Source organism: Dipodomys ordii, unplaced genomic scaffold (genome assembly GCF_000151885.1).
Source record: "Dipodomys ordii isolate 6190 unplaced genomic scaffold, Dord_2.0 Scaffold6, whole genome shotgun sequence".
Taxonomy (NCBI): domain Eukaryota; kingdom Metazoa; phylum Chordata; class Mammalia; order Rodentia; family Heteromyidae; genus Dipodomys; species Dipodomys ordii.
Genome location: NW_012267222.1, coordinates 16289177 through 16306187, shown reverse-complemented (window position 1 = coordinate 16306187; position 17011 = coordinate 16289177). Strand labels below are relative to the sequence as shown.

Below are 17011 nucleotides of genomic sequence, written 5' to 3'. Positions count from 1 at the left end.
TGTTGTGGTTCAAGTGCTAGAGCACTAGCCTTGAGCTGAAGAGCTCAGGGACAGCTTTCAGGCCCAGAGTTCAAGACCCATGATCGACAAAAAAAAAAAAAAAAGAAAGAAAGAAAGAAAATGTTCAGTTTTTGGTAAAAACAAAGTTACAGAAGAATTACCATTATTTTAATTATTGACAAATAAAATACTAAGTACTCCACTTTATTGTTGTAACAATACTTTAGAAATTGTATTCTGAGAAGGTATTAGTATTTACAAAAATGAGAATAAAAGTTGGTTCGGAGCATAGTTTGGGGATCTATTAAGAATTGTTCTTCAAGATGAGTGCCAGGGGCTCATGCCTGTAATCCTAGCTACTCAGGAGGCAGAGATCTGAGGATTGAGGTTCAAAGCCAGGCCAGGCACGAAAGTCCGTGAGACTCTTATCTCCAATAAACCCCAGAAAACCAGAAGTGGCTCTGTGGCTCAAGTGTTAGCCTCAAGATGAAGAGCTGAGGGACAGTACCCAGGCCCAGAGTTCAATCCCCACAACCACACATATTTCATGAAAAAGTATAATTTATATAGCTGCGTATAAATTCAACACCAGGCACTTAACTGGATTAGAATACTGGGCTTGCACACTAGCTATTCTCTTCATTAGCTCTGTAGACTTGAAAGAAAGGCTACACTTTGCATTGTGCTAGGCACTCAGAAGCCACTCAATAAAGGTTGCTGTTTTCAAAAGTAGTAATAGTATTTTAGTGCTCAAACTTTAGTAGAGACTTCTTACCTTTCTGTTTCTAGACTTCTGAGGTGTTTTTCTTGATTTCTGGACCACAACAAAACTTCCAGATGCACCTTTTCCTTTTACCTAAAGTGAATTAAGTTTTATTTAAATCATTCCAGTATTCATGCTTATAGTTTTCTGCTAAGACTAAGGGAATTATACAGTATCACACAAGAGCTGTTTAAGTGTTCAGAGAAAAAAAGAATAGGAACCAAAGACAGGATGTGATCCTAGCCATGATACCATCTAATTACTCAATACTAAACAATTCGGTTAACCCTTTTGAGTTTTCATTTCTACAAATTCAGAATTGGGGATGAATGCCACAGTGATACTAGGTTGAGTCTAAAAGAAAACAAAAACCTACAAAAAAATAAAATCACAAAAAATGTCCTGCAGAAGTGATGGGACAAAAGTCTCATGAAGAGACAACTCCTTGGCAAGTTTAGACACTATGTGGTCTCAGGCCATCACTTAGTTTTATAATTATAGTTTATTTCTTATGCTAAAGTTATATAATAATTTTTTAGACACCACACATAATGGCATGTTGTACCATGTATTCCACATATGAAAACACTTTCTTTTTTTTTTAATTGTGAAAATACCATACAGAGGGGTTACAATTACATGGGCAAGGTGAAAACACTTTCTTAGAACTTTAAAAGTTGATCCATAAATATCAGTTTTACTTGGATAAATGTTACCAATTAATAATCAATATGAAATACTTTTAGCACATTAATTGTTTAAGCATGGAAACAAGGGCAAGTCTATGGAGGCAAAGCAGAAATGTAGCCTAGAGGCTGTGCTGATATGCACTTAGGACATGGGAGGGGTATGTCATCTTTGGTTTTCATATTGGGTAGACCTATTAATGAATGATAATTTTAAAGACTATTTAAGTCATGGGGCTTGAACTCTGGGGCCTAAGCAATTTCCCCTGAGTTCTTCAACCCAAGGCAAATGCTCTACCACTTGAGCCATAGCACCACTTCCAGTTTTCAGGTGATTAAATGGAGATAAGAGTCTCATGGACTTTCCTGCCCAGGCTGGCTTTGAACCACAATTCTCAGATCTCAGCCTCCTGAGTAGCTTACAACAGGCGTGAGCCACCGGCGTCTGGCAAGACTATTTAAATATCATCTTTACATTTTGAAAATCCTTAACCAAAAGACAGAAGGGGATATGGTTTATTCACTGCTGAATCTCTCATAGTACCTGATATAAGAGAGGCTCAATATTTACTTTTGAAATTAAGTATTTACTGAAAGTTCCTTAACAGAATTTTTCTTATTTTTGGTGATACTGGGATGTTGAACTCAGGGCCTTGTCCTTGGCTAGGCACTCTACCACTTGAGCCATACATTCCATATAAGCAGTTTAAATGCCTGAGTGGCATAAAATTCTACACTAATTAGGGCCAGAGTCCTGGCTACAGTGGTAGCTGGCTGCAGAAAGGGTAGACCAAGATTTTTACCACTGTGCTATACCCCTGCCCTAGAATTCTCTGATTCTGACTGAACTATGAACTGTGTAAGGTAACACAGATTATGCCAAGCTCAATATTGGTTCTAGGGTGTCAATGCATTCAGGTTTCTTTGATGCTCCTTATCAGGATGAAACTATTTACAAGGCTGAGAAATAACAAGTCTAGTTGTGTAAGTTAAGTTTTAATATTTATAAACCTAAGACAAAAGCAATTATTCTTTCTGGCTATTACAGTAATAGGATTGTCTTAACACTACTACTCATTTTCAATGCTACACAATTTCAAGCCTGAGTAGGCCCTGTAGAAAATCCAAGTAAGAGTACAATAAGCTGGAGTAAAAAAATCAACACTATCTTATTGCTTCAGCTCCTTAGAAGATACATGAATTATAAATACAACTGACACCAGTATTTTTGAAATCTGGCTATTATCTGGAGTACTGTGATACCATGTACCTTTGTTGGTAACAACAAAAACAACAACAAAATACATACAGAGCCTAATATTACTAAAAATGGACCAAGCATAGGTGCTATATGAAATAAACTTATTTCTAACAGCTGTGTGGTACCTGTTTGATGACTCCTCTATTTAATTCTCTTTTTAGTGCTTGCTTAAGGAGATAGCCTCTTCTCTCTAGTTCCAGAGAAGGATATTTATGGATGATATATTTTCGAATAGCAACCACTGATGCACCAGTCTTCTGGAAGCATGCCTAGAAAACAGATTTATCAAGCCATATATATTACTTATTTTCTATTAGAGAACTTGACACATACTCTATGTTATTTTGGAGATGATAACAGATTAACATGGTTAAGGAAGAATGAACAGTATTTCAGTCCACCTAAGTTTACACTGGCTTTGAAGAAGTATATAATTATGAACTATTTCTACAATGAGTGGTATGTGTGTGTGTGTGTGTGTGTGTGTGTGTGTGTGTGTGTGTGTGTGTGTGTTGGTAACTGGGCCTGAACTTGGGGCTTTATGCTATCCCTTGGCTTTATTGCTCATGGCTGACACTCTACCACTTAAGCCATGCCTCTAGTTTTGCTTGTCTGGTTAGTTGGAGATAAGAGTCTCCTAGTGCTGGGTGCTGGCTCACACCTATAAATCTAGCTACTCAGAAGGCTGAGATCTGAGGATTATGATTCAAAATCAGCTCTGGCAGGAAAGTCCATGAGATACTTATGTCCAGTTAACTATCTGAAAACTGGAAGTGGAGCTGTAGCTCAAAGTGGTAGAGTGCTAGCTTTGAGCAAAAAAACTCAAGGACAACACCCAGACCCTGAGTTCAAGCCCCATGATCAAAAAAAAAAAAACTTTTCTGCCTGGGCTGGCTCAAAACCTTGCTCTTAAGATATCAGCCATCTGTAATCCTAGGATTAGAGGTATCAATCATAGCATCTAACTTAAAACATAGATCTTTAGCATCAAAATGAGGGTAGCACAGAGCATTCTATCATTTACAAGATTATCTGTCTAGCCTATTTTATGAAGAGAGAATTTTGCCACACTGTAACAATTCTTCTGCAGGTTTCCCATAAGTGTTAGCAGAAAACATAGTCTGAACAAAAAAAATAAAGCTGGGTTTACAGATGGCACAGTTGGTAAAACCTTGGGGGGGGGCAGTGCTAGGCTTTAAACTCAGGACCTCACCCTTGCTAAGCAGGTGTTTTACCATGAGCCACACTGCAGCAGTTGGTATAATTTTTGTTGTTGTTGTTGTTAGTTGTGGTACTTGAATTCGGCCTAGGTGCTAACCCTCAATCTTCAGCTCAAGGCAAGCACTCTACCACTGGAGTTACAGCGCCACTTCTGGTTTTCTGAGTGGTTTGTTGGAGATAAGAGTCTCATGGGCTTTTCTGCCTGGGCTGGCTTTGAACCATGATCCTCAGATCTCAGCCTCTTGAGTAGGATTACAGATGTGAGCCACTGATGCCCGGCTAATTTTTTTTTTAATTGGTTGTGGGGCTTGAACTCAGGGCCTAGGTGTTATCCCTGAGCTAGTTTTTGTTCAAGGGTAGTGATACCACTTTGAGCCACAGTCCTACTTTTCTGATGGGTAATTGGATATAAGAGTCTCTTGGACTTTCCTTCCCAGGCTGGTTTTAAATAATGACCCTCAGATCTCAGCCTTCTGAGAAACTAGGATTACATGCGTGAGCCACCAGTACCCAGCTCAGTTGGTAAAATTTTAAGGGGAGGTTTTGAGTAAAAATTGAGGCGTTCTATTGGAATTTAATGCACTTTTTCCATTTCCATCTTATCTACTAATGTCCACAGAAGAATTAAGTATCTCATTATGTCTAAAAGCAGCAAATGTTTGTTCTTACATGCTTTAAAATTTGAAGCACAGAAAAGTAGCACCTGTTAGTTATTTCATGGTTACCCATTATCATCTGCAAACTAAACTTAGCAGTTACCTGTTCTCATTTAATAAACTTAGTTGAATGCTCTTTTATGCATATTTACAATAATGAAGAATGACTAATTTTAAGCTTTCAGAGTAGATGGACCAGAAAAGATAGTACTATATAAATCGTGTTAATAAGCCGGGCGCTGGCGGCTCACGCCTGTAATCCTAGCTACTCAGGAGGCTGAGATCTGAGGATCAGGGTTCAAAGCCAGCCCGGGCAGGAGAGACCTTGAGACTCTTATCTCCAATAAACCACCAGAAAACTGGAAGTGGCGCTGTAGCTCAAGTGGTAGAGCGCTCGCCTTGAGCTGAAGAGCTGAAGGACAGCGCCCAGGCCCAGAGTTCAAGCCCCACGACTGACAAAAAAATAAAATAAAAAATAAATCGTGTTAATATAGGTCAGTAAATTCACTAATTATCTTTGAACTATTAATAATCTATTATTTATTCCTGATCCTGTAAGAAAACACTAAGCCAAGAAAATTAAGCAAAAAAGAACTCTGTAAAGCTAAAATAATCAATCTTTTGTTCCACCAAACTGACAGACATGGGAGTAGGTATGAGGACTCCTGTTTGACATATAAAACACTATCAGTGCTCTAAAATAATCATTTATAATACTTATGGAATATATACATAGGTACATACAATTATGTGTATACATACATAGATGCACAAAAATCTTATTCTGCATAGGCACATTTGTTTCACTATTTTAAAATTTTAGATCCTTCTTTATGTTCACCATAACAATGTTCCTTCAAACCAAGGCTGAGTAGACATGAAGTATAATCCTTGAAGAGAGGCTACACAAAGAACAGAGATCTTAAGATCTCAAGAAAGCTACTACAGGAAGAAAAGTTTTCTTAATTAAGTGAGAGCCTATGAGCCTTGAAGGAATGAAGAGGTCTGAAGGAATTCTCTGACAGTTCACGTGAAAGTGCTCTCTTCTTGAATCTGAAATTACAACCAGGCTGCTCCTTCCTATGCATACCACTCTTGGTTAAAATTATTTGAATATCTGTCCCCAATCCTGACTCAGAAGGGTCCCAAAATGAAGGATCTATTTTAATTCCTCTTATCAATTGATCAGGTGAAATAACGCAAATTAAATGGAAAGATTTGGGCTGGGAATGAGTTCTGTGGTAAAATGCTTGTCTGGAGGAAGATGGGGTAGGGGGTACTAAGATGCGTATTAAATAATAAAGGTGGTAACAGATTTGAAGGTAGCCTTAATTTTTTTGGGGGGGGGGAGGGGACGGTTCTGGGGCCTGAACTCTGGGCCTGCGCGTTTTCCCTCAGCTCTTCAGCTCAAGGCTAGCACTCTAGTACTTGAGCCACAGTGCCACTTTCGGCTTTTTTCTGGTTATGTGGTGCAGAAGAATCGAGCCCAGGGCCTCAAGCATGCGAAGCAAGCATTCTATCACTGAGCCACCTTCCCAGTCCCAAGCCTTAAAATTTTTTTAAAAAAAACTAACATGTATGACAACATAAGCTAATGAAAGCCATATAAGGAAGGTAAATTTATTATTTTGGAAGAGACAGGATGAGCAAAATAGTGCACTTAGAAGAGAGTTTCTTAGTTTAGGTATGAACAGTAAGGTTTATAAATATCAAGAGGCTCAGTACAAATGGCACTGAAGATATTACTTTTAAACAAATATACTTAATGTTATTTTGTTCTCTAGTAACAATTCGATTTTGTAAGAGGAAAGACCTTGCTTTAAGTCTCTGGTTGACTGAGAGAAAAGTAGTCCATAAGTATTTGTTGAAAGAATTAAAATTTTTAGCCTTCAAAAACTATACTTAATCAACAAATTGAGTTAAAATTTTTCTGTTGATTGGAATATACTGTAATATTTGTAAAGCTAGTTTAAAGTAATTTTAAATTTTTTCTAAAGATAAATTGAAAATAATTATTAATAGTAAATGATTTCTGAAAAAAACAACATTGTTCATCAAATGTAATTATATTAGAAAAACATGCATCTCTTGTGGTTTTCATCTATTTAAGTCTCCTTTAGGAAGCAAAGCAAGATTTGCTCTGCTGATGTCTGAACAAAATATACCATTTTTAAGTGAATAGGACTAATCTAAGATGACCCCTTTCAAATGAAAACTTGCCTTAATAGCCTCAGTTAGGATTGCATCCATCTTCGGACGTGGAGAAGAAGCCATTGGGGTTTGTTTCTGGGCCCTGGCTAACTGGCTGGCAGAAAGGGTGGCCCAGGAAGGTATTGTTTTTTTCACTTTCTTCTCCTTTTCTTTGGGCTGATCTTTCTCACTTTAAAACAAATAACTTTTATTAAACAAGATGAAACTCAAGAAAAAGGTACAGTCTACGTTCTATGCCCACAGGTTTCAAATTTGGGGATTCTAAAATGAGAAATTATAAATATTTGAGAAAAAAATGCATCTATACTGAACAAATACAGAGTTCTTTTGCCGTTATTCACTGAACCATACAGTACAGCAACTTTTTACAAAGCATGTACACTGTATTGAGTATTGCAAGCAATCTATGGTAGTAGACAGAATTCAAGGTTTGTGTTTTAGCTGTAACACCTAGTACTAGCTACCTGATTCATTCACATTAGCAAGTAATAATGTCTCGGTCACCGCAGGTGTAAAATTATTGTAATACTAACTACTACTACGAGATTATGCATATTCAAACAATTTATAAGTAAGACCATTACTTTATTCTAAGTAATCACAGATCTAACAGTAAATCTAAAATGTGTACCATAACACTTTAAAACATAGCATAGCTGCTAAAAAATCCCAGACCTTACTTCTGCCTATGAAACACAATATAGGGTTCCCTGAGGATAACATATACAAGCTACAGCTATTCCTGTTTTATTTAAAAATTTCTAACTTTCATGAACAAATGTGAAAGTAACACACCAAACACTATAAGCTATCATGTAAAATAAATAAAAAATTCAAACAGATTGGATCACTTCTTATAGATACAGATGACTGACTGTAAATTTTGCCTTTAGTTGCTCTGAACCACCTTCAATTGAAAACTTGATTGAGTACACAGAGGTTTACAAGTCACTCTTAATAATGGCTTGCTGTGATGCTTCTACATAAGCACAACAAAAATAAGTCATTCCTAGCACAGAGACAGGGATAAAATGACATATCTTTTACATCAGATTTTAATAGTTGTCTTTCATTCTTAAGTTTCTGAACCACGATCCTCAGATCTCAGCCTCCTGAATAGCCAGGATCACAGACATGAGCCACCAGTGCGTAGCTCCCTGAGCTTTTTCCACTCAAGGCAAGCGCGCTACCACAGTGCCATTTCTGGCTTTTTCTGCTTATGTGGTGCTGAGAAATCAAACCCAGGAGCTCATGCATGCAAGGCAAGCACTCTACTACTAAGCTACCTTCTCAGCCCCTCATTTCTAAGTCGTTGACAATGCTTAAAATATTCAACATTTGCACAATGGATTCTATACACAAACACATACTCCAAGGCAGATAGGAAAGGATAATTAATTACTCAAAGCATGGCTCTGCTAACTACTGCAAATTCTAAGTGCCATGTAACTACATAAAACCATTTCAACTGATAATTCTGAAAAGCTTATCCAAACAGCACGTATCTAGCATATAGCAATACTGTGATATAGTCTGATCTACTGTACTTTTACAGTCTTATCTATAAATACCAAGAAGGCACAATTCCTTACTCCTTTTTGGTTTCCTCAGAAGACTTGTTTTCTTCCTTTTCTTCCTTCTCAGGCTCCCCCTTGGGCTGTTCTGTCTCACTAGACGTAGCAGGTGGAGTTTCATTCTCTGGTTCTTCTACAGTGGAGACAGATTCCTCTGAACTGACATCTGGTTCTAAACAATCAGGTGAGAACTGTATCAAGTAGATATATTAGAAGCACTCTCCTAGTCAAGAAAAGGTCAGTGTTTTGCTTAACAGGTGAATTCTAAAACGAACAGCAGCTGGACACTGTGGCTCATGCCTGTAATCCTCGGAACTCAGAAATGGGGTTGTGGCTCAAGTGGCAGAACTCTAGTCTTGAGAACAAAACATCACAGAGAGTACCCAGGCATTGAATTTAAGCCTCAGGACTAGCACAAAAATAAAACGAACAACAAATTACTTTGAATAATTTTCTTCTCTTTCTTGAGGTGAGGTGGGGGGAGGGATGTGTATGTGTGTACTGTCCACTAAATTTCTTCCTCACACCTCTTTCATTCTTTTTTGTTTTGTGTTGGTCGTGGGGCTTGAACTCTGGGCCTGGGTGCTGTCCCTCAGCTCTTCAGCTGAAGGCAAGCACTCTACCACTTGAGCCCCAGCGCCACTTCTGGTTTTCTGGTGATTTATTGGAGATAAGTTTCATGGACTTTCCTGCCCGGGCTGGCTTTGAACCCTGATCCTCAGATCTCAGCCTCCTGAGTAGCTAGGATTACAGGTATGAGCCACTGGCGCCCAGCTAATTTCTAACTCAATGACTTTAGACAAAGATGCTCATTTTCAATACTAAGAACGTTATACTTCACCTTCCAAGAACGAGTAAGAGAGAAAATGCAATCTTACAGCTTCTTTCTTTAAAAGTTCCCCCATAACACTCAGCACTGAGGAAAAACTGCAATGAAATTCAAAGATTGATGGAATACTTCAAATAAAAGAGTAAATATTTTGCCTTCTTTAGTTGTGCCTGCTTTACACTACCTGGCTTTTCTTCCTCTCCTTCAACAGGTTTGCTTTTGGGTGGAGTCTCCCGGGTAGAATTCACAGCCCGTCGAATTGGCATGGTGTTATCTTCTACCTTCTAAGAAAAGAGATGGCCAAAATCAAACATGCACTAAAAATGTTTTCTCTTTCTCAAGGGACCTAACTGGGTGTCAAAAGATGTAGGAGAATTCTTCAAGTCAACTCCAGGATCTGATACAAATTACTTTTCAAAGTTTTTTTTTTAATGAAATATGCTTCAAAGTATTTTATTTCAGATAGAATTTTATATGGAAATGATTATTCTTGGCTTGGAATACATTTAGAAGGTTGGCAATTCCTTTAGGAATTTGTGGGAAAGGGGAAGATGAAAAGAACTTTGTATCTATTTGATTTTTCAGTCACCACTGTACTCTCCCTGAAGGTGGGGGAGGGAACATGTACCAAGAAGAACCCAGCAGAGCCTGAAGTCAGGGGTTGATCCAAGAGTGAGCTTCAAGAATGTGTCAGCCCCTACCTCACCTAACTTGTCCGCGTGGATCAGCTGAGCTCCTACTATAAGTGGGAGTGCCTTAGGATGGACGAGTTCACCTTGAGACGTATCAGTCGCCATTTAAAATAATTTCTAGGCCTGAATACAGGTTACACACTCTGAAGCCTCTGCTGTTAACCACAAGGATTTTTCCTAATGGTTTCAGTGTGGTGAAGAGTCAACCTAAAGCACAGAAAAGACCCGGTGTGAAGATTAACAGAAACAAAACTAACCTGTCTAAACAAAACTAAACTGTCTAAATTTAATATACATCCAAAGGGAGGGGGGAATTAAAACTTACAGTTAGGTGACAGGTGATTTAGTTACTCAAAAAGAAAAAAACCACCATCAAAATATAGTATGTAAAGCAGTGACTGAGACAAATGCGTAAGCCACAGCAGCTGTTGCAACGTCCACATGAACAAAGGCAACGAAGACAAGAAAGCTCATAAGGAACCAAGCTCTATCCCCTCCTATTATCATCAGGGGCTTAGAAAGACTAGGGAACAGTTTAGTCAAATGTTGGTTCAAGGGTCAGTTTATTAGACAATGTTTTTATTACTCAAAGGGGTCATTAAATAAATAAGTAGATAAATAATCCTTTTCTCTATTAAGGGAAAACACAAGGACTCAAAATACTGCTGAAGAACTTTCTAAGAGCCTTTCAAACCAGAGGCTTTTAGAGAGTCAAAGGAGAATAGAAATATACCTTGAAAACCTAATTTGTTGTTGCTGTTGTTTTTTGGGTCCGGTTGTGGGGCCTGAACTCTGGGCCTGGGCACTGTCCCTCAGCTCTTCAGCTCAAGGCTAGCGCTCTATCACTTAAGACACAGCACCACTTTCGGCTTTTTTCTTTTTGCTTATGTGGTGCTGAGGAATTGAACTCAGGGCCTCATGCATGCAAGACAAGCGCTCTACTACTGAGCCACCTTCCCAGCCCCCAATTTGTTGTATTTTTAATGTAAGTAAAAATAAAATAGTCATAGATAAAACCCACAGTCAATCAAACCTGCCTTACTGATCATTAATACTGCTTTCCCCTCAAAAATTTCATCTGCTCCCGTAATTCTTGGCTAGCCTGAGATGGAAATGGGAGGAGGTGGAGACAGGATTTAGGACAGCCAAAAAAAAAAAAAAGTGAAACCCTATCTCAAATCAATCAAGGAACAAAACTAGGTGGCTCAAATGGTAGAGCACCTACTTACTAGATAGGATTTCACTGTTCAAATCCCAGAAGTTTAAAAAAACAAAAAACAAAAACAAGCCAGGTGTGGAGGCCAGCTACGCCACGGTTCATCTAAGGCCAGCCCTGAGCAGAAATAAGACCCTATCTGAAGAATAAGACAAAAAAAGACATGATTCAAGCACCTTTCTAGCAAACTTAAGGTCAAGAGCTCAAACCTCATAATGCTAAAATACAAAACAAAAAGAAAATTAACACTATCTAGGAATTTAAGAGTTTTTAGATTGTCAAGTAACTGAATCCAAACCTAAAATGAACTAAGTAAAGGTTTTTGTTGTTGTGGTTGCTGCTGTTGGTGGTGGTGATATTTGTTTTTGCTTTGGGCTTTTTTTCCCCTGTCTTTTTAGGGGGGCTAAGAGGATGCAGAAAGGGAGGGAGGAAGGGTAAACAAACACAATCATGGTATTCAGTATACACCATGTAGAGAATGAACTCTGTGGGCAGGGATGGGAAAAGCAAATGGTAAGAAATGTATTGATTACCTAACTTATGAAATGATAACCCTTCTGTACCACACTTTGATAATAACAAAATTATATAAAAAAACATTTCAACACAAAGAATGCTTCCAACTGTCAACTAGCTGCAAGGAAAAGCAAAACAAATAATTTAAGACAGTATAATGAAGTAAAATTTACTAACACTACTCAATTAGAAGTATGTACAAATATTTGTAATTAACTGTTATAGGAGCTGAAAATGTAACTTAGTGGCAGAGCATTTGCCTAAGCACTGGGGCCTGGATTGAATCACAGCACTACAAACACAAAGTTGCTCAAAACTATGTAACATGTTCATTTTACAATTCACCTAAAAAATTACAAAATATAGAAATGAGCCATGCATGGTGGCACAGCATATGTAAATCCCTATTGCGAAACTTTCAGATGATGAGTTGGGAGGCCAGCCTGGGGCTGCATAGTAAAATCCTCAAAAATCAAACTTAAAACAAACAAGACCCCAGAAATGAGCTTGTTTTCTTATCTGTGATGAGGGCTAAGACGGTTTAAGGGCCTTATTTAGGTTTACAAAAGTTAAAAACCTGGGGCTGGGAATGTGGCTTAGTGGTACAGCACTTGCTTGGCATGCATGAAACTCTGGGTTCAATTCCTCAGTACCACATAAACAGAAAAAGCCGGAAGTGGTGCTGTGGCTGGAGTAGTAGGGCACTAGACTTGAACACAGAGAGGCTCAGTGACAGTGACCAGGCCCTGGTTCAAGCCCCAGGACTGGCAAAAAAAAAAAAAAAAGTTTTAAAAAAAAGTTAAAAATCTACCTTGGGGGGCTGGGAAGGTGGCTCAGTGGTAGAGCACTTGCCTTGCATGCATGAGGCCCTGGGTTAAATTCCTCAGCACCACATAAGCAAAAAAAAAAAAAAGGAAAAAAGCCGGAAGTGGGGCTGTGGCTCAAGTGGTAGAGCGCTAGCCTTGAGCTGAAGAGCTGACGGGCAGTACCCAGGCCCAGAGTTCAAGCCTCATGACTGGACCCAAAAAAACAAAAACAAAAACCAATCTTGGGATAATTTACACACATACAACTAAGGCCTTGCACTAGCTAAGCAGGTAAGAGTCTCACTTCCTGCTCATTCCTAGGCTGTAACTTGCCTGTTTTAGGCTTTTCATAGTAGGATAACAGGCATGTACCACTGTGCACAACTCTGGATTGAGAAGGGTCCTGCAAACTTTTCCCCTAGGGTGGATATCCTCCCAATTGCAGCCTCCCAAGTAGCTAGGATTAGGGGCATGAGCAACTGGTGCCCACTTAAATTTTCATAATAAAAATAATGAAAACTATGTAAATCTGGTATGTTATACAAATACTATGAAAAAGTGAAACAATCATATGATAACACTAGTTAAGTAGGCTAAATTTCCCTGATCAAAGGTATCTTAATTTTTTTGTTTTTGGGCTGGTCCTGGGCTTGAACTCTGAGCCCCAGCACTTTCCCTGAGCTTTTGTGTTCAAGGCTAGTGATTTACCACTTGAGCCACAGCTCCATTTCTGGGTTTTTTTTTTTTTTTTTTGGTGTTTAATTGGAGACAGTCTCACAGACTTTCCTGTCTGGGCTGGCTCCAAACCATGATCCTCAGATTTCAGCTTCCTGAATAACTAGAATATAGGCAACCAACTCAAAGGTATCTTAAAAAAAAAAAAAATCCGGGCTGGGAAGGTGGCTCAGTGGTAGAGCACTTGCCTTGCATGCCTGAGGCCCTGGGTTTGATTCCTCAGCACCACATAAGCAGAAAGAAAAAAGTCGGAGTGGCGCTGTGGTTCAAGTGGTAGAGCCCTAGCCTTGAGCTGAGGGAGAGCGCCCAGGCCCAGAGTTCAGGCCCCATGACCGGACCCCCCCCCTCCACCAAAAAAAAAAATCCTTGTCAACAAATACAGAAAAAACTGTCAAACCCTTTCCAGTCAAGTCTGTACTCATCCATCACTAATAAACAGATTTATTTTTGTTTTTTGGTAGTGAGGCTTGAAACTCTGGGCCTGGTCGCTGTGCCTCAGCTCTTTAGCTCAAGGCGAGCACTCCACCACTTGAGCTACAGCGCCACTTCCAGTTTTCTGTGGTTTATTGGAGATAAGAGTTTCACAGACTTTCTTGCCCAGGCTGGCTTTGAACTGTGATCCTCAGATCTCAGCCTCCTGAGTAGCTAGGATTACAGGTATGAGATATAGGAAGCAACTGCTAACATCAAAGTGAGAAAAAAAAACCTAAAAATTAAAATCAGGGCGACTATCAGTTCATATAGACATAGATGCTGGGTGCCATTTCCTCATGCCCGTACATCCTAGCTACTCAGGGGGCTGAGATCTGAACATAGCAATCCAAACTCAGCCAGGGCAGGGAAATCCTTGAGACTCTCATCTCCAATTAAACATTAAATATCTGGAGGCGGAGCTGTGGCTCAAATGGTAGTAGAGTGCTAGGCCTTGAGCATAAAAGCTCAGGGACAAACACTCAGGCCTTGAGCTCAAGCCCCAGGACTGATGCAGACATACACATACAAAAAAACAAATTAAAAAGTATTTCTCAGATTGGAATCATGATAAAATAAGTTGGGCCATCGATCTTCTGCTGTATCCACCAAACAAATGGATCCAGACATCGCTCACCTAAAACCTCATATACTAACTTCTTCATGAACCTCAATTCCTACAAACTACCTCTCTCACTATATTCTTGAGTCCAAACATGTATACCATCTTTTGGTCCCTGCAATGTGATCAGTTCATTCTAGTCCAGGGTGTTTGCACCCTGTCCTCTCAGACTAGAACATTTCTGCTTATACCTACCCTCTGCACAATTATCGCCTCAGAAAGGCCTCCTAGCTTCTTTTTAGGTTTCCTTAAACATTACTTTCTCTCTCAATGGAATGTAAGCTCAGCATGCACCAAGAATTTAACCCACTGCTGTACCCACATGATGTCCAACATACAGGGAGTACTCCATATTCACTAGGAAAAAAGTCAAGTGAACAGTGACACCTGATAGAACTTATGAGGCATTTGTGGTACATGCCTATAGTCCCAGCTACTTAAGGAAACTGAGGCAGAAGTATCACTGGAGTTCAAGACACAGCAAGAACTCTATCTCACCCCTTTTTCCCCCTTCCAAAGTAACACACCATAGTATTTGAGATCCTGAGAAATTCTTACTTTGGCTCTGAATTTCCTTAGTAAAGTTTCAATAAGTTATCTGATAAACTCAAGGTTGGAAGTTTACAGGATTATACCATATGGGTGGGAAACACACCCACCTTACCATCACTATTTACCTATTACTAAGCTTTCTGTTACAGAAATTCTGAATGATCACTTTTAGGTCACCACACTTGTTCCTGCAGGCATCATTTCTACTGTCACTGCAGCACTTCAGTTTTTATCTTGTAAGTGCCCAAACAAGAGCTGTTTACCTGTGATTTACGTGGTTCTGGGAACATGGGTTTGTGAGAGGTTGGGGATTTCTTTTTTAGTTTCCGGTTGTGTATGAGTTGTTAAGTTTAATGTTAGGTTATACAAAAACAAGGAAAATGCCAAACTAAGCTGTTTAGTACAGGCAGAAAGAAAAATAAACCTGGAAAAGTCCAAAACCTTAGTTTAATTTATTACCTCTGTTTAAAAAGGTTTTTTTCCCCCTCTTAATTAAGTAGGAGTTTGACTGTGCATTTCGGGGAAAGTATTATGTCCTAATTCCTATAAAATAACTTTATGCATTCTAATGTCACCAGCGATACACTGGATACCTTAACTTGCTTCCAATCTAGTCTTTCCCTACTCTCAGGAGTAAGCCACAGAGATAACTTTTACTTTTTCCACTTCCACCTTTCATTAAATCATTTAGCTGATGCTCATCTACGGTATAAAAGTTGGAAAACCACACAGGCCCCTTCTCTCAAGAGAGTCACAATCTAGCTAAAAGGCTTACCACATAGCAGGAGTTCACTATACTTCCTCTACCAACTTCCAGCCCTCAATTTCTAGTAGGCTAAAAACAAAACAAAACTAAACTAAAGAAACAAAAAGAGGAATGTTACATCTACTTGGGAACAAGAAACACTAAACTTTTAAAAGCAGTTAAAAATAATTAAAGCTAGTAACAGTTTCATGCCTACATCGGATTACACAAACTCAAGGCATCTTTCAAAACGACTCTTCAAATCGAAGACAGCAAGCTCCTCGGGCCCCCGACGAACTCCCAGTGCCTTCCCCACCCCAAAGGAGCCGGGAAACACCACCAGCCACGGGAGAAACTGCCCGAGTCCTTCAGCAGGGCAGAAACAGGAATCCCTGCCTCCGAAAGGTCGGGTGGGGAATCTCCTCGGGTCTGGGGCTCGTTTCACCAACCCGGCCTCCCTGACAACCCAGCCCGTGCCCCCACGCCCGGGCCCTCGTCGGGCCCGAGCCGCCCCTAAGCCGCGGCCCAGGCAAGGCGAAAGCGCGTGGCGGTCAAGGCAGCAGCGGCAGCGAAGCTGGCGGGGCGCCCCAGAGGGCTGAGCGGCGCGGAGCGGGGGAGACAAAGAGGGAAACAGCGGGCGGCAGCGCTTCGGGACGGGGGGTGCCAAGGCGTCAGAACCCGGGAGCGGTGGGGAAGGCGCGGCCCAAAGCCCGGGCCGAGGCTCGCGCGGAGATGGCGGCGGAACGCGGGCCTCGGCTCCGCACACTCACCACTGGGAGCGCCGTAATGGCGGCAGCGGGGGCGGAGAAGCCGGGGGGCGGGCCCGCCACAGCCAGTCACCGCCGCCGGCATCTTTCGAACCGGCTGGAAGACCGTTGACGGAGTAAGGGGGGGAGGGTGAAGAAGGAGGGCGCGGCGGGCGATGAGCCGCGGAGGACAATGCGCATGTGCCAGCCCGCAGCCAATAGGGCGCGGTGGCACACGCTAACGCATGCGCGATGGGACACGAGAGGGGGGGCGCACGGCTAGGGAAGCGCTGCCCCTCCTCCCCCAAGTCCAAACAAAACAAGGGCGGGAGCGCGCGCAGGAGGGCCCTGGCGGAGGTGTCCGACACAGGGGAAGGGGGACAGATAGCTGGGGGGGAGAGGGAGAGGAAAGAGGGGTGAGAGGGCGGGGCGGCCGCCGCGAGCAGACAAAAGGTGCCACCTCCCGGGACCCGGATGCCCCGCCCCCTCTTCTCCGGGGAGCGGCGTCCGCGTCCCAGGCGAGCGGGCGGCCGTCCTCCGACACTCGTTTTCGGGGCCCGCGCCCCGCGCCTACTGTCGGCTCGCTGGTTCTGTCCTGCGTTACCTTGATGCTCCGTATCCCGGCGCCTGCGTCCCGCGCGACTAGTCGGCGCCGTTCCCGCCGCTGCTCGCCGCCGTCGCCGCCGTCCTCCAGGCCCCGCCGCCGACT

At 41.3% G+C, this 17011-nt stretch overlaps 1 protein-coding gene across 1 annotated transcript in view; it reads right to left on the bottom strand.

Annotated features, from left to right (window-relative positions):
• The window catches only part of Hp1bp3 (heterochromatin protein 1, binding protein 3), a 36116-nt gene extending 19113 nt beyond the window's left edge, over positions 1-17003 (bottom strand). The window contains exons 1-7 of the mRNA XM_013032582.1: positions 16907-17003; positions 9903-10100; positions 9386-9485; positions 8391-8544; positions 6808-6967; positions 2836-2979; positions 776-856 (exon numbers count right to left, since the gene is read on the bottom strand). Of these exons, the coding sequence (XP_012888036.1) occupies positions 776-856; positions 2836-2979; positions 6808-6967; positions 8391-8544; positions 9386-9485; positions 9903-9998 (735 nt within the window). The 5' untranslated portion in view covers positions 9999-10100; positions 16907-17003. The remainder of the gene's footprint in view (positions 1-775; positions 857-2835; positions 2980-6807; positions 6968-8390; positions 8545-9385; positions 9486-9902; positions 10101-16906) is intronic.
• Between the last annotated feature and the right edge of the window lie 8 nt (positions 17004-17011).